Source organism: Salvelinus namaycush, chromosome 24 (genome assembly GCF_016432855.1).
Source record: "Salvelinus namaycush isolate Seneca chromosome 24, SaNama_1.0, whole genome shotgun sequence".
Classification (NCBI taxonomy): Eukaryota; Metazoa; Chordata; class Actinopteri; order Salmoniformes; family Salmonidae; genus Salvelinus; species Salvelinus namaycush.
Window position 1 is genome coordinate 15,804,876 of NC_052330.1, and position 24,506 is coordinate 15,829,381.

The 24,506-nt window shown below is 43.2% G+C and overlaps 1 protein-coding gene across 1 annotated transcript in view; it reads right to left on the minus strand.

Annotated features, from left to right (window-relative positions):
• The window catches only part of LOC120019575 (protein cornichon homolog 3-like), a 43,112-nt gene that overhangs the window by 17,340 nt on the left and 1,266 nt on the right, over positions 1 to 24,506 (minus strand). The window contains exons 2-3 of the mRNA XM_038962883.1: positions 15,455 to 15,523; positions 11,007 to 11,054 (exon numbers count right to left, since the gene is read on the minus strand). Of these exons, the coding sequence (XP_038818811.1) occupies positions 11,007 to 11,054; positions 15,455 to 15,523 (117 nt within the window). The remainder of the gene's footprint in view (positions 1 to 11,006; positions 11,055 to 15,454; positions 15,524 to 24,506) is intronic.

Here is a 24,506-nt window from a genome sequence, read left to right on the forward strand (position 1 = left end):
GGCCATGACAGTGTCAGGTCCGTTATTCAGTATTCATATTCATAATTATACAGTAGCAGTATGTTCATTATGGAATGAATACATTCAATTCCTCTTGGTAACTTGATGTAGAAAAGGGGTTGAAACTAACTGAAGGTCATCTGGTAACAGATATACAATCATGTATGAAATATTGTTCTTCCTAGCTCCTTTGTGTTCATGACTAACCTGGATATAGCTCTCATTTAAGCAGCAGAAAGTGTCCTCTGCTGTCGCCAGAGATCAAAAGAGCTCCTACTCTCCAATTACTGTCTCTCCCCTTACAACAGCAACGATAATTAAGTGCGGCAAATAATTATACATATTTTCTCTTTAAAAGATACGTATTCCTCTGAGACCTGGTAGCAGATGAATCCAGAGTACATTTAGTTTGTCAAATTTTGCGGGTAGATGAAAAGTTGGCTACAAAGGCTAGACTGAAACGCCTCTGTAGAACATTTAGCGTACACGAGCATACACGTCAAATCAAATCAAAGTTTATTGGTCACCTACACAGTTTAGCAGATGTTATAGCGGGTGTACAAAATGCTTATGTTACTAGCGCCTAAGACTGCAGTAAAATGTCAAACAGGTACACAAATAATACCTTTAAAAAAACAAAAAACAGAAAGCATAACAAGAAATCAAAACATCTCTAAACGAATCCAATAACAACCCAAATAACAGTGGAACAGTAATCCAAATCCAATCTATACGTATCTACACCGGAATAATTTACACCAGATATACTAGGAAGGGTATGTACAGCAGTAGATATACTAGAGTGAACTATGCCAAGAATCCAGTATATAAATAAATATGCTGTGTGTATAAACAGCCTAGTAGAAATATTAGAATGAGCTATGTCGAGAATAAATACACAGCACAAAACCCCATGGCAAAATTGATAAAATTGCAAGAAATTAGTCTGGTAAATAAATAATATACAGTATATGTATGTGAGTGGTGTGTATAGACATTATGGACAGTATGTGAATAGAAAAAGAGTGAATAGCAGTAGTGAGCATTTCTTATTTACCAAGATAACCCACACACATGACAAGTGTAGCATATCAAGAAGCTGATTAAACAGCATGCTCATTACACAGGTGCACCTTGTGCTGAGGACAATAAAAGGCCACTCTAAAATGTGCAGTTTTGTCACACAACACAATGCCACAGATGTCTCAAGTTTTGAGGTAGCATGCAATTGGCATGCTGACTACAGGGATGCCCACCAGCGCTGTTGCCAGATAATTGAATGTTCATTTCTCTACCATATGTCGCCTCCAACGTTGTTTTAGAGATTTTGGCAATACGTCCAACCGGCCTCAGAACCGCAAACCTGTCACGTTCGTCGTAGTGAGGAGACCAAGGCGCAGCATGATTTGAAGACATTCTTCTTTAATAAATGAAGAACACTAAAACACTAAACAAAATAACAAAACGAACGTGAAGCTAATTACAACGATTGCTGACATGCAACTACACATAGACAACTACCCACAAAACCAAAATGGAAAATGGCAACCTAAATAGGATCCCCAATCAGAGACAACGATAAACAGCTGCCTCTGATTGGGAACCAATTCAGGCCACCATAAACCTACATTACCTAGACATACAAAAATCCCCATAGATAAACAAAAACCCTAGACAAGGCAAAAACACACATACCCATCCTCGTCACACCCTGACCTGACCAAAATAATACAGAAAATATAGAAAACTAAGGTCAGGGCGTGACAAAACCACGTATATGGCGTTGTGTGGGCGAGCGGTTTGCTGATGTCAACGTTGTGATCAGAGTGCCTCATGGTGGAGGTGGGGTTATGGTATGGGCAGGCATAAACTACAGACAATGAACACAATTGCATTTTATCGATGGCAATTTGAATAGACAGATATACTATGACGAGATTTTTAGGCCCATTTCCGTGCCATTCATCTGCTGCCATCGCCCCATATTTCAGCATGATAATGTTGCAAAGATCTGTACACAATTCCTGGAAGCTGAACATGCCCCAGTTCTTCCATGACCTGCATACTCATCAGACATGTCACACATTTAGTATGTTTGGGAAGTTCTGGATCGATGTGTACTAATCGATGTGCAACTTCCCACAGCCATTGAAGAGGAGTGGGACAACATTCCTCAGGCCACAATCAACAGCCCGATCAACTCTATGCGAATGAGATGCTGCATGAGGCAAATGGTGGTCACACCAGATTTGGACTGGTTTTCTGATACACGCCCCTACCTTTTATTAAGGTATCTGTGACCATCAGATGAATATCTGGATTCCCAGTCATGTGAAATCCATAGATTAGGGCCTAATTAATTTATTTCAATTGACTGATTTCCTTAAATGAACTCAGTAAAATCTTTGAAATTGTTGCATGATGCATTTATATTTTTGTTCAGTATACATATAAAGTGGTGAAACAGTATGTTAACATTATTAAAGTGAGCAGTGTTCAATGACTCTATGTACATAGGGCACCAGTCTCTAAGGTGCAGGGTAGAGTACTGGGTGGTAGTCGGCTAGTAACAATGACTAAGGTTCAGGGCAGGGTACTGGGTAGAGGCAGGCTAGTGGTGACTGTTTAACAGCCTGATGGCCTGGAGATAGAAGCTGTTTATCAGTCTCTCAGTCCCAGCTTTGATGCAGAGGTCCTTGATGATCTTCTTGGCCTTCCTGTGACACCGGGTGCTGTAGATGTCCTGGAGGGCAGGCAGTGTGCCCTTGATGATGCGCTGGGCTGGCCGCACCACCCTCTGGAGAGCCCTGCTGTTGCGAATCTTACAATTGCCGTACCAGGCGGTGATACAGCCCAACAGGATGCTCTCAATGGTGCATCTGTAGAAGTTCATGAGAGTCTTAGGGGCCAAGCCGAATTTCTTCACATACATACATTTCCAACTGATTTCACAGATATGTATATTTTCATTATAAAGATACAGAGTTGCCACTGCTTTGATAGTCCATCATACAGTAACTCCAAAGTCTTGTCTGACTTATTTTTTCTACTCATCACCTCAGCACATATTTTACATGCTTGAAGAGTAAATCAGGAAAACCTGTTTCTAATCAGGTTAAACATTGTCCATGTTCTGAAGATCAAAGTCTGCTGACCACTCTTGTTTTACAGTACGAAATGTCTTGGGTTTAGAATTCTATTGCAATCCATTCTGGTGAAAGCCATGACCACTATACCCCAGAGTAATAGGAATGAAACAGAATCAAAAATCGGTGTCTATATATCATGAGCTAGCGTGACTTCAGGTGACACTTGACAATTAAGTAGGCGACTGTTATCTCTGCAATATTCTGCTACTAGACCTTTCATCCTGAGTATCCAGGAATATATCAACACTCTGAAGTGCAAATGTCTAGGCAGTATGCTGCTGCTAGCCCCTTTGGTCTAGTGTCCAGGGACAAAGCAGAAATATGCAGGGACCTGCTCTGCTCCTCACACCTCTTCTGGAAGAGTCATGGGATCATGAACACTAAGCTCAGACATGCCTTACTCACTCTTATAGCCTACTAAGAGAGGTAGAACAAGATACAATGACATAAAACGTACGGGCAAAGTGTAGACTGATAATGTGTAGACTGATAATGTGTCAACTGACAATGTGTAGACTATACTAGAGGATCGTATTCATCAAGACACTGGTTGGAAGGGGCCACGTGCCCCTCAGATGTGTCCTGTAAAAAAACAATATATATAGATATATATTTTGTTGTTGTTGTTGTTGGTTCTCTGTAATACTACGCTTCTACACCTGTATTGCTTGCTGTTTGGGGTTTTAGGCTGGGTTTCTGTACAGCACTTTGAGATATCAGCTGATGTAAGAAGGGCTATATAAATACATTTGATTTGATGTGATTTACTAGCCACCTAGTAGTAATTTTATGAAGTTGGCTTTAGCTAGCCCAGATAGGGCAAGAGTTGCTTTCCAATGAGATATCCGGGATTGTAACATACTCTGTTTCACGGAAACATGGCTAGCTGGGGACATGCTGTCGGAGTCTATACGGCCAATGGGATTTTCAGTGCATCGTGCCGACAGGAATAAACATCTCTCCAGTAAGAAGAAGGGCGGGGGTGTATGTTTCATGATTAACGGCTCATGGTGTAATTTTAACAACATACAGGAACTCAAGTCTTTTTGTTCACCTGACCTAGAATTCCTCACAATCAAATATCTCCCAAGAGAACTCCTCGGTTATCGTCACAGCCGTGTATATCCTCTCGCAAGCGGATAACAAGACGGTCATCAAGGAACTTTTCTGGACTTTATGCAAACTGGAAACCATATATCCTGAGGCTGTATTTATTGTAGCTGGGGAATTTAACAAAGATAATTTGAGAACAAGGCTACCTAAATTCTATCAGCATATCAATTGCTGTACACAAGCGAGTAACACGCACAATCATTGCTACTCTAACTTCCGCGATGCATACAAGGCCCTTCCCCGCCCTCCTTTTGGCAAATCTGACCATGACTCCATCTTGTTGCTCACCTCCTATAGGCGGAAACTAAAACAGGAAGGGCCCATGCTTAGGTCTATTCAATGCTGGTCTGACCAATCGGATTCAACGCTTCAAGATTGTTTCGATTACGTGGACTGGGATATGTTCTGGGTAGCCTCAGATATTAACATTGATGTATACGCTGACTCGGTGAGCGAGTTTATAAGGAAGTGTATAGGAGATGTTGTACCCACTGTGACTACTAAAACCTTCCCTATCCAGAAACCGTTGATTGATGGCAGCATTCGCGCAAAGCTGAAAGCACGTATCACCGCATTTAATCATGGCAAGGCGAGAACATCCTTGCTTCATGGCCTGAGCTACAGGCAGCTAGATTTGGGTATGTCATTTCAGGCGAAAATTGAAAAAAATGCGCTCTGCTCATTCAAATCATGCACAGAGAAATGACAGTGAGATGAGCACTGACTTTATGCAGTTCACAGTATCCACCAAAGTGAGTTAATGTGCTCAACAGTCTGAACCGATGATTTGGGGGATTTCCAGTACGACTGTCTCGTTCTGTCTAACTTTGTCTGTGGCTGTCTATCAGTACATTGTAAGTGAAGTATCCTAAGCATACTGTAGCATATATGCAGCCCGAGGTCCTCTACAAAAATATATTTTTCTCAATCAGAGCACAGAAAAAATGTCATGCATTTTTTATAGTAACTCAAATTGGGCAAATATGTTAATATACTGTATATATATGAAGGAGATGATCGTGGACTAGAGGAAAAAGTGGGCCGAGCACACCCCCATTCTCATCGACGGGGCCGTAGTGGAGCAGGTTGAGAGCTTCAAGTTCCTTGATGTCCACATCACCAACGAACTGTGATGGTCCAAACACACCAAGACAGTCGTGAAGAGGGCACGACAATGCCTATCCCCCCTTAGGAGACTGAAAATATTTGGCATGGGTCCTCAGATCCTCAAAACGTTATTCAGCTGCAACACTCCAGCCACCCCAGTCATAGACTGTTCTCTCTGCTTCCGCACGGCAAGCGGTACCGGAGCGCCAAGTCCAGGTCCAAAAGGCTCTTTAACAGCTTCTAGCCCCAAGCCATAAGACTGCTGAACATCTAACCAAATGGCTACCCAGACTATTTGCATTGACCCCCCCCCCCCCCATTTTTAAGCTGTTGCTACTCTCTGTTTATTATCTATGCATAGTCACTTTACCTCTACCTACATGTACATATTACCTCAATTACCACGACTAACCTGTGCCCCCGCACATTCACTCTGTCCCGGAACCCCCTTATATAGCCTCATACTGCTATTTTATTGTTGCTTTTTAATTATTTGTTATTTTTCTATTTTCTTATTTTTTTCATTTACATTTTTATTTATTCATTGTTAAACACTTATTTTTTCTTAAAACTGCATTGTTGGTTAAGGGCTTGTAATAAGCATTTCACTGTAAGGTCTACACCTGTATTCGGCGCAGGGGCGGCAGGTAGCCTAGTGGTTAGAGCGTTGGGCCAGTAACTGAAAGTTTGCTGGATTGAATCCCCAAGCTGACAAGGTAAAAATCTGTCATTCTGACCCTGAACAAGGCAGTGTAGGAATATGTCGAAGATAAATACACAACGCAGAGGATGAGAGGACTAAAAACTAGAGTACTAATGGTCAATAGCGAATTGTAAATAGGAGTTGGGTTTCAGTTCAACATCTGTTTAGGATCTGTGGAATGTCACTCCTGAACTCAGAGAGACGTGTGCCACGTTGTCATTGGTCTGTACATTGAGTCGGGGGCAGGATACTTGTTATTTGGCCATTGGCCAAGTTGTACTGCAAGGACTTCTGATTGGTCAACCCCAGGCTAGGGTGGGGGGTTATAAATGACATCCTGTTCCTTTGTTCGAGGGGGAAAAGCTGAGGACAGGAGACTGAACATCTGACTCCCAGCATAACATCTTGATTTGTCCTCTCTGAATAAACCTATTTTTCTCCCCCTGATTTGCTTTGGAGTTTGTGTTATTGAAGAATAACATAAATTGCTAACTAACTGTTATTAACTAACTGTCATTGTAAATAAGAATTTGTTCTTGACTGACTTGCCTAGTTAAATAAAGGTTAAAAAAATATGTGACAAATACAATTTGATGTGTTACAGTGAGAATGAATATGCATCCCACTATCCAACCATATAGAAGGTGAGGAGAAAACCAGCAGCAGTTTGGACATCATACACTTGAAATAACACACATAAGGTCCCAGTGTGACAAGAAAGCCCAGAATCACAGTAAGTATAGCCCCAGGTCCTCAGTACAGTGTGCCATGTTGTACTTCCTGCTCCACATCAACAGTCCTTACAGGAGCTTCATCAAACCAGCAGCTTCTCTGTACCTACATCATCTGACTACACCACAAGTCACTTGTGTCTGTGCCCTGGTAAACATCTTCTTTCCCATCTAGCAGCACTCATCTCATCTGTCAAGCCAAACCCACCCTGCCTCCCCACTCCTCTACTAACTGAAACTCCTATGGGGAGGGCGGAAACCTTTGTACTGAAACATCAAAAGTAGCTCCTTGTTTGAAGAATAAACATGCAGCGCTACGGCAACCTGTTCCGTGCTCCTCCGCTCGCTGGGCACTGACTGGGTGTGAGGGAGATTCACCATGACACCCACATTGGAGAAGAAATAAAAAACAAGGCTTCTTCATCCAGGAGGTTTTGTGCGACCAGGACATGAACCTTACTCCATTAGGGAGGAAAAGAGGACTGAACAAGGGATAAGAAGCAGAGACAGAGGTGTAATGGTAAGTGCTGGAGAAGTCTTCCTGCTGGGGATGTTTTTATTCTTCAACAGCCTGAGCATCAAAGCAGAGGAGTAGAGTGGCACTAAAGCAGCGGCCCAATCAAAATACTGGAGGCTACAGGAGCAACACCTACATCAGTTACCCAAATCAATGAATGACTTGGAGAAATAATAAATGGAAACATGAATGAATCGATCCAAGATTCAATCTGCAGTATTAAATTAATTATTAGATAAATGCAAACCTCATTCTACCTTTATATTTTACATCCACTGGGTTGCAAGAAAACAACACCAACACCTATGTCCTGTACTCCTCAAATCCCAGTTCCATTTCCAATGCCCAACACAATGCGCTGGCATAATTATTATTCTTTTCAATTTCTTAACGGTGGCTGTGAATCGCCAGTTGAGTGTTATTTCCCTCTCTGCCACTGCCTGGGATCAGAGCAGCAGTTCTTTTGCATAAGCTCTGATTATTCTGGCGGGGGAGAAGTACGCAATTTCACGCACCTGGGCGAGGGACAGAGTTGAGGAAACACTCAGTCCTATTCCTTATCAGTGCTGAGCTCACAAGGATTTGTTTGTTCTGTCAGTATGCTGCATTTCCACATGCAGGATTTGAGGAAGAGTTTTTTTATTTTATTGACTTCTTTTTACATGTCCTACTGTAGTGTAATAATATGGCTCTGGGAACTGGGGAGACCTGTTAGAAACACAAGAGGACTATCGTACAGTCAAGTAAGAGAGGTCGAGTATTAACAGTTCAAAATCCATTTTCAATATCCCGTGAAGACAGATCCACAAACACAGCTATCTACCAAGACTTTCTAATGGTAATCCATGGTAATCCTCTCCTCCTTGCTTGTGTCATAGATTTACATTAATATTTCATCATCATATCTGTGTGCAACATACAGTACAACCTTGCTCCATTAATAGCACAAACTGCAACATGCAGACACACACAAAGAGGATATATGCTTCTTTGACTAGTAATGGCACTATCTATCACTTTCTACCCCATTACATTAGGAAACAGCATAAGAGGAGAAGTGCAAACAGCTTGATGTGCTAAACTTCTGGTAATATAGTAGGACAGATTAGAAGGATTATGCTCCTTATCACTTTATAACCCCTTACATTGGGAAACAGCATCCGAGGTGTTCTGAGAACTCTCCATGAGCTGAACTGTGGGAGTAAAGCAGTAGGTCAACATGACACTCCCCATCCATTTGCCAAAGAACCTGTTGAAGTATTGTGAGAAGTCTAGTTTGCTGTGCTAAATAGTCTGTGGTAATGCAGCTTGAAGGACTGGAGGCTGTCTGTACAGTCTGTGGTAGCGCAGCCTGAAGGACTGGAGGCTGTCTGTTCAGTCTGTGGTAGCGCAGCCTGAAGGACTGGAGGCTGTCTGTTCAGTCTGTGGTAGTGCAGCCTGAAGGACTGGAGGCTGTCTGTTCAGTCTGTGGTAGCGCAGCCTGAAGGACTGGAGGCTGTCTGTTCAGTCTGTGGTAGCGCAGCCTGAAGGACTGGAGGCTGTCTGTTCAGTCTGTGGTAGCGCAGCCTGAAGGACTGGAGGCTGTCTGTTCAGTCTGTGGTAGCGCAGCCTGAAGGACTGGAGGCTGTCTGTTCAGTCTGTGGTAGCGCAGCCTGAAGGACTGGAGGCTGTCTGTTCAGTCTGTGGTAGTGCAGCCTGAAGGACTGGAGGCTGTCTGTTCAGTCTGTGGTAGCGCAGCCTGAAGGACTGGAGGCTGTCTGTTCAGTCTGTGGTGGCGCAGCCTGAAGGACTGGAGGCTGTCTGTTCAGTCTGTGGTAGTGCAGCCTGAAGGACTGGAGGCTGTCTGTTCAGTCTGTGGTAGCGCAGCCTGAAGGACTGGAGGCTGTCTGTTCAGTCTGTGGTAGCGCAGCCTGAAGGACTGGAGGCTGTCTGTTCAGTCTGTGGTAGCGCAGCCTGAAGGACTGGAGGCTGTCTGTTCAGTCTGTGGTAGTGCAGCCTGAAGGACTGGAGGCTGTCTGTTCAGTCTGTGGTAGCGCAGCCTGAAGGACTGGAGGCTGTCTGTTCAGTCTGTGGTAGTGCAGCCTGAAGGACTGGAGGCTGTCTGTTCAGTCTGTGGTAGCGCAGCCTGAAGGACTGGAGGCTGTCTGTTCAGTCTGTGGTAGTGCAGCCTGAAGGACTGGAGGCTGTCTGTTCAGTCTGTGGTAGCGCAGCCTGAAGGACTGGAGGCTGTCTGTACAGTCAGACATGGTGGCATGGTTCCAGCCAAGCGCTGTGGGTGGGAGTGGAATCCTCCATGACTCAACACCATACAGACTCTCTGATTGGCTCTGAATCACCGGAGCGCAGCAGCTCTCCCTCATCTCTCTCTCCCTTTCTCTTTCTACACCCCTCTTCATCTCTATATCTTTCTCTCATCTACCTCCATTACTCTCTCCTTCTCTCTAGCTCATCTCCCTCCAACGAAAGAGGAGAGAGAAAACGGTCCTCCTGTGTATTTTAGGATCAGGACGAAGCGGTGATGCAGGTTCCAGCGCCTTGCTGCTGTGATTCTACTTCAGTACTCACTGAGGTGTGTGGGGACTGGGGAGGGAGAATGAGACCAAAATAAAAAAGAGAAAGATAGATGAGCAGCACTCTATGATTGGTTCTGCTGCTGTGACACCGCTGTTTCGCACCCTCAAACCAAACCGTGTGAAATAAAGGCTCCAGCTAGTGCTTCTCTGAGACTGTATCGTAACGCACAGCACCTGCTGCCAAAAACAAGCCCATATCAAAAATAAACACCACAATCTATCAAAAACAAGATCAATATAGTATTTTATGTAATATGGCTCAGATCGGCAAATGCTGAAGGAATACATTTGGAACATACAAGGAGCAAACAATAACCATATCTTCAGTAACATTGTCCATGCAGTGCTGAAGAGCTTCTAGAAATGATGAACTCTCACAAATGAGCTCTGTGATTCCAGGCAGGGTAGGACAATAAGAGTCAACCACTGTTCTGATGTAGTGTTGGTGTAGCTCCACACTGTAGTCTCCAGGGGTGACAGATGGGCCTCAGGCACAGTGTCCACAACAGAGATAAAGAACAACAACAGACAGCCTCCACTTCATCAGCCCAAGGCACACACACGCACGCACGCACGCACGCACGCACGCACGCACGCACGCACGCACGCACGCACGCACGCACGCACGCACGCACGCACGCACGCACGCACACACGCACACACACACACACACACACACACACACACACACACACACACACACACACACACACACACACACACAGAGAGAGAGAGATCAGAGGTAGGGTGAAGCCTCACAGGCCACTGAAACAGATGTCACGCTGAGACTGAGCTGAAAGAATCCTTTTGTCTCTCAGTCCCAGATGGTAACCTCAGGCTCACAGACCACAGGCACTGGACACACACTGTCTTTTTATAAAGACAAGGTAGCTTTCTGAAGGCAAGGGCAAGCTTTAATCTTCACCAAAAATGTTTCTGTTGACTAAACAGGAATATGAATGTTTTGACATACAGTAAGTACAGCACTGTATTCACCCCTGTGCAAAGTCTAGATATAGACTTTGGTGGCTCTAAAATGTAGGCTAAATGACATAATCATATGAAGTAATGAAGGAAGTGTTTTAAATAGGACAGTGTTCAGTAACTATTTACCTTTCTCAGCAGGCAGCAGATCCTCTCAATGTTCCGGAGTCGCTCTCTCTGAAGGGGCCAAACAGGAAACAGGAAACAGTTATATCCCTACATTAAATATACATATGGAAACACAACAGTTGCCTAAATGAGGTGCATCAGTCCAAAAATAGGGGTATTTTACAGACCTTAGTGACTAGACTAGATAGTGTAGTGAGCCCATCTGTCTAGCCACCAAGGCCTGTGGGACATCTGTATTAAGCTGGTAAGAATGACTGTGTTATTCCGGAGTGCTCAGGGTAGCATGATTTGACTGGCCTGTGAGACATGCTTCCTTCCTCCCCACCTCTGCTGAGCTCTAAGCAGATGCTGCATTTTCCTGTGTCTGTCTGTGTGTGGTGCTGGGGCTTTGTCAAGCCAACCCAGCAATGCTTAAAGCACTTGTCTATCAAGGGCCATATTTAGAAAAAACAATGCCAGGCGAGGCGAGGAGGCGGGCACTACTTATTGAATGGCGCATGTGAGCAGCGTGGCATATGGCGATTACATAGAAACGTTTCCTATTTTGGTCTCTATCAGCGACTTGGTTGATGTGCTATCTGGAGGATGAAGGGTAGATGAATGACATCCAAACAGGATTATCTTCCACTGCGGGGTGCTCGTGAAAAGGCCCCCCAAACCGGGAGGGGGGGTTGAATATTATTTCCTAAAAGCTGTGTTAATGAAGACTAAACATACATATTTGATTAGTATTTTTGAAAATCCCCCCACTACAGAATAACCTCCTCTGATGGATATAATTCATCATGAGGCCCACTGTACACCTCTAAATAATGTAATCTGAGGTAACACTACTGTAGAAGAGCCAGCCTAGCGTACGTTGGAACTAAGACCATTGTAATGGTTCACTCTGTCGGGGAAATGTGCAGTCTGGTGGCTAATCTTGATTTGAGCATCAGACAGTTAGTCTCTGCCATTTTTATCTCTCATCTTTAAATCTGATAGGACACATTATCTACACTTCAGCCTGCTTGAAATTGTTTTGGGTAAAGACGGTGGAACATTTCTTAAATTACCTCCTGTTACTATACTGTTGTTCAATTTTAAAAGTGCAAAGTGTATTGAGATGTTTTAAATTCACTTAAAATTTTCACTTTAACTTAAGTCCAATCCACTGTCTTTAAAGTGGAGAAATGTGCTATTATATTAGGTAGAAGTATGAAAGAGGTTGGGGTTGAGGAGATATGAAATTGAGCTGCGGGTAGTCTCATATACATTCATGAACTCAATCTGCAGAGTACTTTCATGTTCTCCAAACAGATATTGCTCCCTCCCCCTGTCCTCTCACGACCCACTGCAGCACATCAGCATAAGAAAACCACAACATCTATGAGAAGATACAGTAAATTAGCTCTATTATGAGACTGCAGCACCTTATTTGGGGCGAACCCGAATTTGCCTCTGACATGTTTTCCTCTCCTCTCTCCATCTAGAGGAGGAATATGAACGAGGCCATGCTAATGTATTCCAGTGGCAGCCATGGAGACGGCAGATAACTGCCGACGTGTCAACACTTCTCATTAGCAAGCAATTAGACTGGGTTCGCGTTGAAATGTTACTCAGCAAGAATTTGCTTGACAAGCCAGTATGCCGGGGCACTGTAAATATGATAAACAAATGTAAACTGAGGCTGAGAAGGGAGAGGAGAGATGGAGAAGTCTGAAGGAACTGTTGAGAAAAGAAGAGGAGTGTCTGTCAGGTTAGAAGGCCTTCTCTGGAGTGTACCTTCACAGAGTACACTAAAGTACACACAGCGCTTTGTCGGAGGACTGAATGGATATGGGCTAATTACTGGTTTACTTCCTGCAGGAGAGGAGAGGTGAAATGACGATCCAGTAATAGGGAGGTTGATGTATTGTCAGTATTGTGCAGGTAGTTCGCTTCCTATTGTGACTGAGGACTTGAGATCTGAGGTCTCTGTGCTTCTAACACCGCCAAAAAAAGCCTTTAAGAACCCTTTTTTCTAAGGGAGTAGGGTTAAGGCAGTGAGCCAACAACCCAAGTTCAGTATCCGTCCATTACATGAGCCAGTGGTTACCTAACCTATAAAGCTTCTGTAGTTTTCCTGTGTCCAAACAAGTGAAGAAACCCACTGATTCTAGCCAGGACCCAGTCTTACTGTAATCCCAACCACCAGGTCCTAATTTGTGGAAACACTAACGTAGAATTTTACTAAAGAACAAATTCAAATGTAACCTATACAGTCGTATGAGCACATGGGTAGTATGCAATTCCATGACCAGTCTAGGGTAATAAAATCATAACACAGGAAATACTCCTCACTCTGCATGACAATGAAACTATGGACACTCCTTCCCTGGAATTCATTTATTCACTGTTTTATCAGTCAGATTTGAAATGCGAGAGTAAGATGATATTATTTGCTGCGGGCCATCATAGCTGATAGAAAGTTAGTCCTGAGTCGGAGAAGCAACAAATGTAATCAGCATCACAAAGGACAAGCAGGGCCCTGAGCGCTATGGGGAATATTAAAGCATCATGTTTTCGCATCAGGCGCTGCACTGGTGTGTCGTCTGAGAGTCTCAGAAGAGATAGGTAGCTAGGCACTGATCTCCTCAAAATAAACAACATTGACATTGTTTGCCTGTGTGTGTGTGTGTTTGCCTCTCTCTCTGTGTGTGTGTGTGTTGTGAGAGCCCGGTGGATCCTCCCTGCGGTTCCTCCAGGGTCAGCCCTGACTCCCAGAGTGCCCCCTGGGGGAGGGGATGATGACAGTCAGCCACTAATTAGCCTGCTGCCTGGGTGTGAGGCTGAGGTAGCAGAGGTGGCAAGGGTGGCAGGGGAGCAGGGAGGAAGCCAGGGAGGAAGCCATCAATCTCCAACTCTCCCCTCAGGACTCATGATGTGGTTGAGGTGGAGAGTGGGAAGGAGAGAGGGTGGGAAGGAGAGAGGGTGGGGAGGAGAGAGGGTGGGAAGGAGAGAGGGTGGGAAGGAGAGAGGGTGGGAAGGAGAGAATGGGAAGGAGAGAGGGTGGGAAGGAGAGAGGGTGGGAAGGAGAGAGTGGGAAGGAGAGAGGGTGGGAAGGAGAGAAAGAGGGAGGGTCGTATCCATGTCACAGTGGATAGGATTGAGGCCATGGGGAGAAAGACAAGTTGTGCAGTGGACTTCACTAAAGACCTTTCTATTTCAAAGTATTTAAGTTGCACAGTGATAATGACACGTTTTGACTTACTGTTTGTCTCTCTCTCTGAGATCAGAGGGATATGTATCAAGTGTAGCATCCAGATGCAGTTCATAATTACATGCAATGCAAATGCGGCAAAATCTGACAGTGTTGCTGTAATTTGAGATAATTTTCAAAGCTACGACAATGACTTCCAAGAAAAGTAATTCATAAATGTGCATTTGAAACTGCTCAGCAATCCTGTTCCATGAATACGTTGTCTCTCCATCCAACTTTTCTCTCTAGTCATCCCAAAGGACACACAGCGGTCAAAATTCAAGTGCTGCGACAGTACAGCAAGCCAAAGTCACCTTCAAACTACAGTATGCTGTCACATGGACATCATACATAAACTGCTCAAATCACTAAGGGAGTCAGAGAGATTAAAAACCAAGAAACCCCAGAGGGAATCAAAGGAGAGGATTCAGATTCAGAGTGTCGTGCATCTGAAATGGCACGACATAATGTAGCGCATCACTTTCGACCATAGCCCTATGTGGGCCCTGGTAGCCCTATGTGGGCCCTGGTAGCCCTAAGTGGGCCCTGGTCAAAAGTAGTGCACTATAGAGGTAATAGAGTGCCATTTCAGATGCAGCCAGGGCGTTGCAGCCTTTAAACCTGTGATGTGAGGTATCTACCAGTCAGTCAGTCCCAGTCCGGAGGAGGAGGTAAGGAGGAACAGAACAGCATGCAGCCAGCTGGTTCCTGTATTATTAATGCAGAGCTGCAGATCACACTTCTCTGCCAAGCCCATACACACACACACACACACACACACACACACACACACACACACACACACACACACACACACACACACACACACACACACACACACACACACACACACACACACACACAATCACACACAATCACACACAATCACACACACAACACAGTTGCACACATGCGCAGACACACATGTACGCACGCAGACACACATGTACGCACGCAGACACACACACGCAGATGCAAACACACGCGCCACATCATTCCCCAAAACAATCATCACACACACCCAAACTCACACTAACGCACAATATACACGCTGCGCACACACACATATTCCCGAAAATACACTCATGACACATCATACACTAATTCACAACACGTGTCACATGCTCACATATTCCACACACATTTGCCACGCTGAACTGAGAGCATGTTTGACAGTAATACATGAGTAACATGTGAGTGTACTACCACAGCAGAGAAACATACATACCGCATGGAGTGGATTGCCCTGATCGATGGGGACCTTAAAGTCTGCCTGCAGCTCATCAAAGGCTGTTATCTGAGAGAGAGTGAGAGCGGGAGAGAGGGGGGGAAATGTGTTTTAGATCTCTGTTAACATCAGTCTTTATCAGTCACAGTGGCTGTGTTAGTACCTGTGTCACTGTCTATGTCAGTGGCTGTGTTAGTACCTGTGTCACTGTTTGTGTCAGTGGCTGTGTTAGTACCTGTGTCACTGTTTGTGTCAGTGGCTGTGTTAGTACCTGTGTCACTGTTTGTGTCAGTGGCTGTGTTAGTACCTGTGTCACTGTTTGTGTCAGTGGCTGTGTTAGTACCTATGTCACTGTCTGTGTCAGTGGCTGTGTTAGTACCTATGTCACTGTTTGTGTCAGTGGCTGTGTTAGTACCTGTGTCACTGTTTGTGTCAGTGGCTGTGTTAGTACCTGTGTCACTGTCTATGTCAGTGGCTGTGTTAGTACCTGTGTCACTGTTTGTGTCAGTGGCTGTGTTAGTACCTGTGTCACTGTTTGTGTCAGTGGCTGTGTTAGTACCTGTGTCACTGTTTGTGTCAGTGGCTGTGTCAGTACCTGTGTCACTGTTTGTGTCAGTGGCTGTGTCAGTACCTGTGTCACTGGCTGTGTCAGTGGTTGTATGGGCCGTCTGAGAAATAGCACAGTGTTCACAACACAGCGTGACCAGCAGGATCAATTAGACAGATAGACAGACAGAGCAGCAGTAGGACTCTATAGAGACAGTGGTTATTACAGTGTTATCCCTGTGGCCATACAGAGGCACAGCCGAGGCAGAGGCAGGGAGTCTACAGTATATGTTCGTGTGTGTATGTAGCTGAGTCCTCTGGGTCGTGTGTGTGTGTGTGTATATGTATGTATGCCTCTGTTGTTGGGTTATTGGCAAATATCTGTGCATAAGTGCGTGGTAGAGGGGTTTTACTGAAGAAAGAGAGCAGCTGGAACAGTAGCATGAAGCTGGGCTCCCACAACACACGGTAGAAGGAGCATTGATGGCAGACAGCATGGATGGACTGTTTGTAAACACCTGGGGCAGCGGGGTGTGATGAGTAGAGCTGTTGCGGTGACTGTATTACCGCCACATCGGCGGTCACGAGTCATGAAGGCAGTCAAATTCCACATTACCGTTTAGTCACGGTAATTAGACTTCTCCAAGCTCTGATGCTGCTGCTGGTCATTAGTAGCCTACCAAACGTCCTAACTGCCTGGTACTCAGCACTCTATTGTCCCTCTAATCACTCTGACATCAATGCAAATGTATTCGAAAATCTAATCGAACACTTCTTGAGAGTCCATGAGCTCATGTTGCGCAACATTTCTATAAGCTATGCAATTGCGGGAGAAAACAAAGTGATGGCCACTAATAAAAAGACGAGGATCCCATCAGCTTTCTATAGGCTAGGCCTACAATATTTATTTCTCAAGTTTCCTAATATTAAGCACATTGCTTCTCTTTACAACAGGAGTATAGCCTACCTGGCTGGCATGAAAATAAACCACGGGGAAATGCGTCCTCCATTCGCTATTTAAGTGCAAAGATTACATGCATTTTTTTACGACGCCCCTGTTGCGAGACAGGTGCAGCATAATTGTCTATTCTAAATCAAAACAAATGCCACACATATATTATTTAGTACATGTAAAGACAAGATTAACTCAAGAATAGTCTGATGGGTGACAATATTAGCCTTTCATTTGTGAATTATATATTATCACTTGTGAATGATGCCCAGCATAAGAAATAATACCCTTTTTGCGACTTTTTTAAATCATAGTCACGCACCTCATGTAGTCTAGCCTATAGGCCTATATGTTTTTATAAGGTTTGTATCACAACTAAAGAGGCCAAATAGCTTCTTAAAGTTAAGCACATTAATCATGAATCATTAATCCCCTTTACAAGGGGTGTAGAGCCTAACTGGCATATATAAGCAGCGAGTGACTTTCAAGTTTGGGAAGATCATTTTTACCATAAAAATTCCATGTGAGAAATTGCCAAGAAACTGAAGATCTCGTACAACGCTGTGTACTACTCCCTTCACAGAACAGCGCAAACTGGCTCTAACCAGAATAGAAAGAGGAGTGGGAGGCCCCGGTGCACAACTGAGCAAGAGGACAAGTGTCTAGTTTGAGAAACAGACGCCTCACAAGTCCTCAACTGGCAGCTTCATTTAATAGTACCCGCAAAACACCAGTCTCAATGTCAACAGTGAAGAGGCGTCTCCGGGATGCTGGCCTTCTAGGCAGAGTTGCAAAGAAAAAGCCATATCTCTGTCCAGTGTCTGTGTTCTTTTGCCCATCTTAATCTTTTATTTTTATTGGCCAGTCTGAGATATGGCTTTTTCTTTGCAACTCTGCCTAGAAGCGCTTGAGTTTCAAGTTTGTGGAATAATATTTTTACCATTAAAATGCACCTTTATAATAAAAGCATTACATGCATAATTGCATTTGCGGTCACTTTTAACAATGGTGTTTTCCTCTAATGGAACATTCACGCTTATAGCCTACTACCACGTGCACATTGCTGCACTTATAATGTGAAGAAATAGCCTAATAGTTTATCAACATTTTAAGATAAACGTTGCATCAGCCACATTGCATAAAACATGTTTTTTGATGCTAGTGGTTGTATTAATTTGGGATCTATCGCGTCCCACAACTGTCCCAGACTATGTTTGGAATATATATTTCTCGCACAGAATAGAATAGGTCGAGCTTTGTACTATGGGCGATAATAGAAAGACATTGGCTAGTGCTTTTGCTGTTCGTTATGCCAACTCATCTTGTTGACTGATGAAAAGTAAATGTGGACAGTTTTTCCAATATCTTCAATATGTTGGATAAGGATGCACGCATTTGTGTTTGTCTTCACCTGTAGCCTGTGAGAAAATTGTGAATGAGAGACTATTGGAGTGTGTACATCCTGCTTAAAGAACAAAGCAGAGCTCATGCCTTTCAAGCAACTTTTTTCAAATCATCATTAGAGTTTGTTGTTTGGAGAAAATATTTATATTTTATTCAGTTTTGTTCAGTTGTATTATTCATACTACAAAATAATATAAAATAATGCCACGGAATTATAAGCAAATCTTGTCTGCTAAATGAACTAGTGTAGCCCACAGCCATTTGGCATAGCCAGATCAGGACCTAACATAAGGTATGCTATTATGTTCTTCTGAAATACACTACAATTTCTTCATATCATGTTTCTTTTGACCTGTCTAAATTAAATAATGGATGTATTGTGAAGGTGTAGGCTATATTACATGGATTTATTTGACTTTTTAAAATGGCTTGTAGGCTATGTGTGGAAGCCAGGAGATGCTAAATGTGTTTATGTTAATTAAAGGTCAATTACCGTGAGACCGACAGTTATTTGCTTGACAATCACCAGCTGACATAATGTTGTGACCGCCACAGCCCTAGTGATGAGAGGATGAAATATTCTGTAAATACACACCATATACAGTATTCATGCTTATCATCCTCGTCATATGAGGAGACATCCTGGACGCACACAGTTGACATCAGGTGTATGTGTACGTTACATCCATTCATGAGCATGACTGGCCACAGACTATGGTTGACTGGCAACTCAACTGTTGTTGTCTGCTTGTTTGTGGGAGACCCTGACACTCTTTGTACACGTCCCCTACCTTATGTCACTGCCATACTGCTTGAGGCATTCATATAGAAAAAATGACATTCAAAATAACACCTCAAACATGATGCAGAGAACATCAATTCCGATGCAAAAGGCTACAAGTTTCATGTTCATAATATTAAGCAGCTATGGCTACTTATTCAGGAGGATTTTAAACTGCCTGAGATGGGTTCATTTTCTCAAGGTACATTTTTAATCAACCCTGAGCAGAATACAATTAAAACGGTTTGATGACTCGGTGCAGTACATCTCTAAAACTGGAAAGGTAATCATGGACTGAAAGGTCTGTTCTGGACTGCACACAGTCACTGCAGGCTGATGCTCTACATGTGTGACATGTGCCCAGCGCAACTGCTTGGAAGCCTCACAAACGTTTCCACGGTGAGTGGAGATTGCCCATTTGGGGATTGCTGCTCTTTTTGAAGTGGCAGCCGGCAGCAGTAGCAGAGCTACATGAGGGGAAGGGACTTTATACTGTGTTTTTATTTATTTTGCGTTTACTGAAGCTTTCTATCCAAAATTATTTAAATGACATGGCGCCATATGTGGGGAGGGATGGTTCAGCTTCCTCATGATTGACTGGCCTTATTAAACATGCTCACATCTGTGTAGGCCTACAGTATATCTCCAAAGACCAGCATGGCAATGTTGTTCTTTCCCCCAGATCAGAATAACAAAATTCCTACCTCCCTTTGCCAGAAAAATAAAATAGAATAAAACTGTATTGTCCATTCAGGATGGGAGATTTTTTTTGGCATCACCTTATGTTTAAAGGATCACATACACATACAGTACCAGTTAAACATTTGGACACACCTACAGTAGTCATTCAAAGGTTTTTCTTTATTTTGGACTATTTTCTACATTGTAGAATAGTAGTGAAGAAATCAAAACTATGAAATAACACACATGGAATCATTTAGCAACCAAAAAAGTGTTAAATCAAAATATATTTTATATTTGTGATTCTCAAAGTAGACACCCTTTGCCTTGATGACAGTTTTGCACACTCTTGGCAGTCTCTCAACCAGCTTCATGAGGTAGTCATCTGGAATGTATTTCAATTAACAGGTGTGCCTTGTTAAAAGTCAATTTGTGGAATTTCTTTACTTCTTAATGCGTTTGAGCCAATCAGTTGTGTTGTGACAAGATAGGGGTGGTATACAAAAGATAGCCCTATTTGGTAAAAGACCAAGTCCATATTATGTCAAGAACAGCTCAAAGAGAAAGAGAGACGATAGTCCATCATTACTTTAAGACATGAAGGTCAGTCAATAAGGAAAATTTCAAGAACTTTGACAAAACAACAAACACGACAAACAAACAAAACAACAAACACGACAAACGGACAGTCCTGAAAGGTGAAACAAACACTAAACAGGAAACAACCACCCACAAACACAGGTGGGAACAGGCTACCTAAATATGATTCTCAATCAGAGACAATGAAAGACAGCTGCCTCTGATTGAGAACCATACCAGGCCAAACACATAGAAATACAACACAAGGACAACATAGAACACCAGACAAAGAATGCCCACCCAAACTCACGCCCTGACCAACCAAACAGAGACATAAAAAGGATCTCTAAGGTCAGCACGTGACACTCGGCCTTGTCTCAGGATAGTAAGATGGCGGTTGAAGATATCCCTCTAGTGGTGTGGGAGCTGTGCTTTGGCAAAGTGGGTGGGGTTATATCCTGCCTGTTTGGCCCAGTCCGGGGGTATCGTCGGACGGGGCCACACTGCTTCCAGACCCCTCCTGTCTCAGCGTCCAGTATTTATGCTGCAATAGTTTATGTGTCGGAGGGCTAGGATCAGTCTGTTATATCTGGAGTATTTCTCCTGTCTTATCTGGTGTCCTGTGTGAAATTAAGTATGGTCTCTCTAATTCTCTCTCTCATTTTCTCTCAGAGGACTTCAGCCCTAGGACCATGCCTCAGGACTACCTGGCTTTAGAAGCTTCTGATAGGCTAATTGACATCATTTGAGTCAATTGGAGGTGTACCTGTGGATGTATTTCAAGGCCTACCTTCAAACTCAGTTTCTCTTTGCTTGACGTCATGGGAAAATAAAAAGAAATCAGCCAAGACCTCCGAAAAAATTGTAAACCTCCACAAGTCTGATTCATCCTTGGGAGCAATTTCCAAACGCCTGAAGGTACCACGTTCATCTGTACAAACAATAGTACGCAAGTATAAACACCATGGGACCACGTTCATCTGTACAAACAATAGTACGCAAGTGTAAACACCATGGGACCACGCAGCCGTCATACCGCTCAGGAAGGAGCGCGTTCTGTCTCCTAGAGATGAACGTACTTTGGTGCGAAAAGTGCAAATCAATCCCGGAACAACAGCAAAGGACCTTGTGAAGATGCTGGAGGAAACAGGTACAAAAGTATCTATATCCATAGTAAAACGAGTCCTATATCGACATAACCTGAAAAGCTGCTCAGCAAGGAAGAAGCTACTGCTCCAAAACCGCCATAAAAAAGCCAGACTATGGTTTGCAACTGCACATGGGGACAAAGATCATACTTTTTGAAGAAATGTCCTCTGGTCTGATGAATCAAAAATAGAACTGTTTGGCCATAATGACCATCTTTGTGTTTGGAGGAAAAAGGGGGAGGCTTGCAAGCCGAAGAACACCATCCCAACCGTGAAGCACGGGGGTGGCAGCATCATGTTGTGGGGGTGCTTTGTTGCAGGAGGGACTGGTGCACTTCACAAAATAGAAGGCATCACGAGGAAGGAAAGTTATATGGATATATTGAAGCAACATCTCAAGACATCAGTCAGGAAGTTAATGCTTGGTCGCAAATGGGTCTTCCAAATGGACAATGACCCCAAGCATACATCCAAAGTTGTGGCAAAATGGCTTAAGGACAACAAAGTCAAGGTATTGGAGTGGCCATCACAAAGCCCTGACCTCAATCCTGTAAAAAAATTGTGGGCAGAACTGAAGAAGCGTGTGCGTGCAAGGAGGCCTACAAACCTGACTCAGTTACACCAGCTCTGTCAGGAGGAATGGGCCAAAATTCACCCAACTTATTGTGGGAAGCTTGTGGAAGGCTACCCGAAATGTTTGACCCAAGATAAACAATTTAAAGGCAATGCTACCAAATACTAATTGAGTGTATGTAAACTTCTGACCCACTGTGAATGTGATGAAAGAAATAAAAGCTGAAATAAATCACTCTCTCTACTATTATTCGGACATTTCACATTCTTAAAATAAAGTGGTGATCCTAATTGACCTAAAACAGGACATTTTTACTAGGATTAAATGTCATGAATTGTGAAAAACTGAGTTTAAATGTATTTGGCTAAGGTGTATGTAGACTTCCAACTTCAGACAGAGCTGCATGCGTTGCGGAAATGAGAATTTCAGCAGAAAATGATTCCTAAATTGAAATGACTGTTTGTGCAAGGTAGAGAACACTATAATCTTTACTATAATATTTTGTTACATTACTAAATTACATGTTTTATATTTCAAATCATTACTGCCATGGTATTTGAATGGTTTCATGAGAATGACCCTCATGTTTTGTACACATTAACAACCTGCAAGATTAAGATAAATGTTATTATATTGCACATAGATTGAAATTATAAGCAATATGTCCTTCCCACGTAACACCATGCTCAGAGGCCAGTAGCATTGAGTGGAGGAGTCAGTGTGAGGGTTCGTTAGACTTGTGAATGTCCTGTACTTGCTAGAGGCACCAGTATGAGGCACACATTGAATCAGCAGGAGGGAAACCACTAATACATATGACTCCTTCACAGTTCCCACCTACGCTTACTAACCCGGCATCCATTAAATGTCAGAAAAACGAAAACAACATATGGCCACCATGAGATTGAATGATGTTAACTTAACGTATGCCCTCTTCGCCAATGGGGCTTAACACATCATATGGGTACGGGGGTTTTTCCCATAATTCACTGGTTCCACAAGAGCCGTTCACATGGACCTGTTAATGGACACTCATAATACATCATGACAGACCTGGGTGATATGGACAAAAATAAATTGACTGAATAATCACGATAACAATCAATTGAACGATATGCTTATAACATTAATGTGCATCAGTTACTTTTTTATACCACCCTTAACCCTACTATTACTACTACTACTACTACTACTATTACTACTTTGAATGTTGTGGCTATCATTGGCCCGTTTCATTTCAAACTTCACATGCTAGTAAAGGTTACTTATCGTTATTATCGATATCAGTAAATTGTCCCCGATAAATGATCGGGATCGATCATTTTCGGTTTATTGTCACCCAGCTCTACATTAGGGGCTCTGGTACACCGATGGAAATCACTCAACCATTTTGTGTCTGTGCGTGCGGAGCAGTGTGGAGTTTAGGAGAACACAGTTAACCTTGTATGTTAATTAAAATACCCTCTAATCTGTTACAAGCAGTCCCAGTAGTGATGATGTAACTGGGATTACATGATTGACTAATGATATTTCAATCTGGACAGAACCTAGCTCACTAACCAGTGAGGAGTGACTTGTAGGAGCGTCGATCAACCTTGAGCTAGTTTGCCATGAATTAATCAATTAGGATTAATCTAAAGTGCTTCTGTTACAACACGTTAAAGTAGATAGAGTCAAGGGTTTCAGATCATTCAAAGAACTTGACGACTGAACGTCAGCTTGTCTTTGGCACTAACATAAAAATGTTATGTGCGGTCTGGACATGTGAAGAAGCGTCATCACTGAGACTGAAATGATGGTTTCTTGGACATGACATCTTAACAAATCATATACATCAGTCAACGTCGTGTCTGACAGGGTTCTCATCAGTCATCCCCCAGTACAGTACATGCCCTGTGAGAGATGAGGCTGCTTGTTAACATGCAGTGATTAATGACAAGACATGTACTGATATTCCAAACGTCCTTCCTTCTGAGTACCTTTCCCTCTGTAAGTATGAGAGATATGACAGAGGAGTTTAGATCATGTCAGGAGAGGAGAGAGGAATATATGTAGGGCATGTTAAACCTGTCAGGTCCACTTAAAAACAAGCAGAACTAGAATAAACCTGTCAAGTAGAGGGATAAGATAATGGGCAGGACAATTAGATGAAAGACAGTTAAAAATATTGTTCCTCACTGTAGCATGTATGAGCACATTTCACTGTCAAAGTGCATGGGACCATGTATTGCAATCACTTAGATGGTGTCTAGATGACAGCCATGCTGTAATGTGAAGAGGGCTGGTAATTTAAAACCTATTTTCTTCTCTATAAATGTGATAGTAGACTGCATAACAGGCTATTCCCATTATGCTCACTTACTGTAGTGAATACTGTAGCTTTGTCT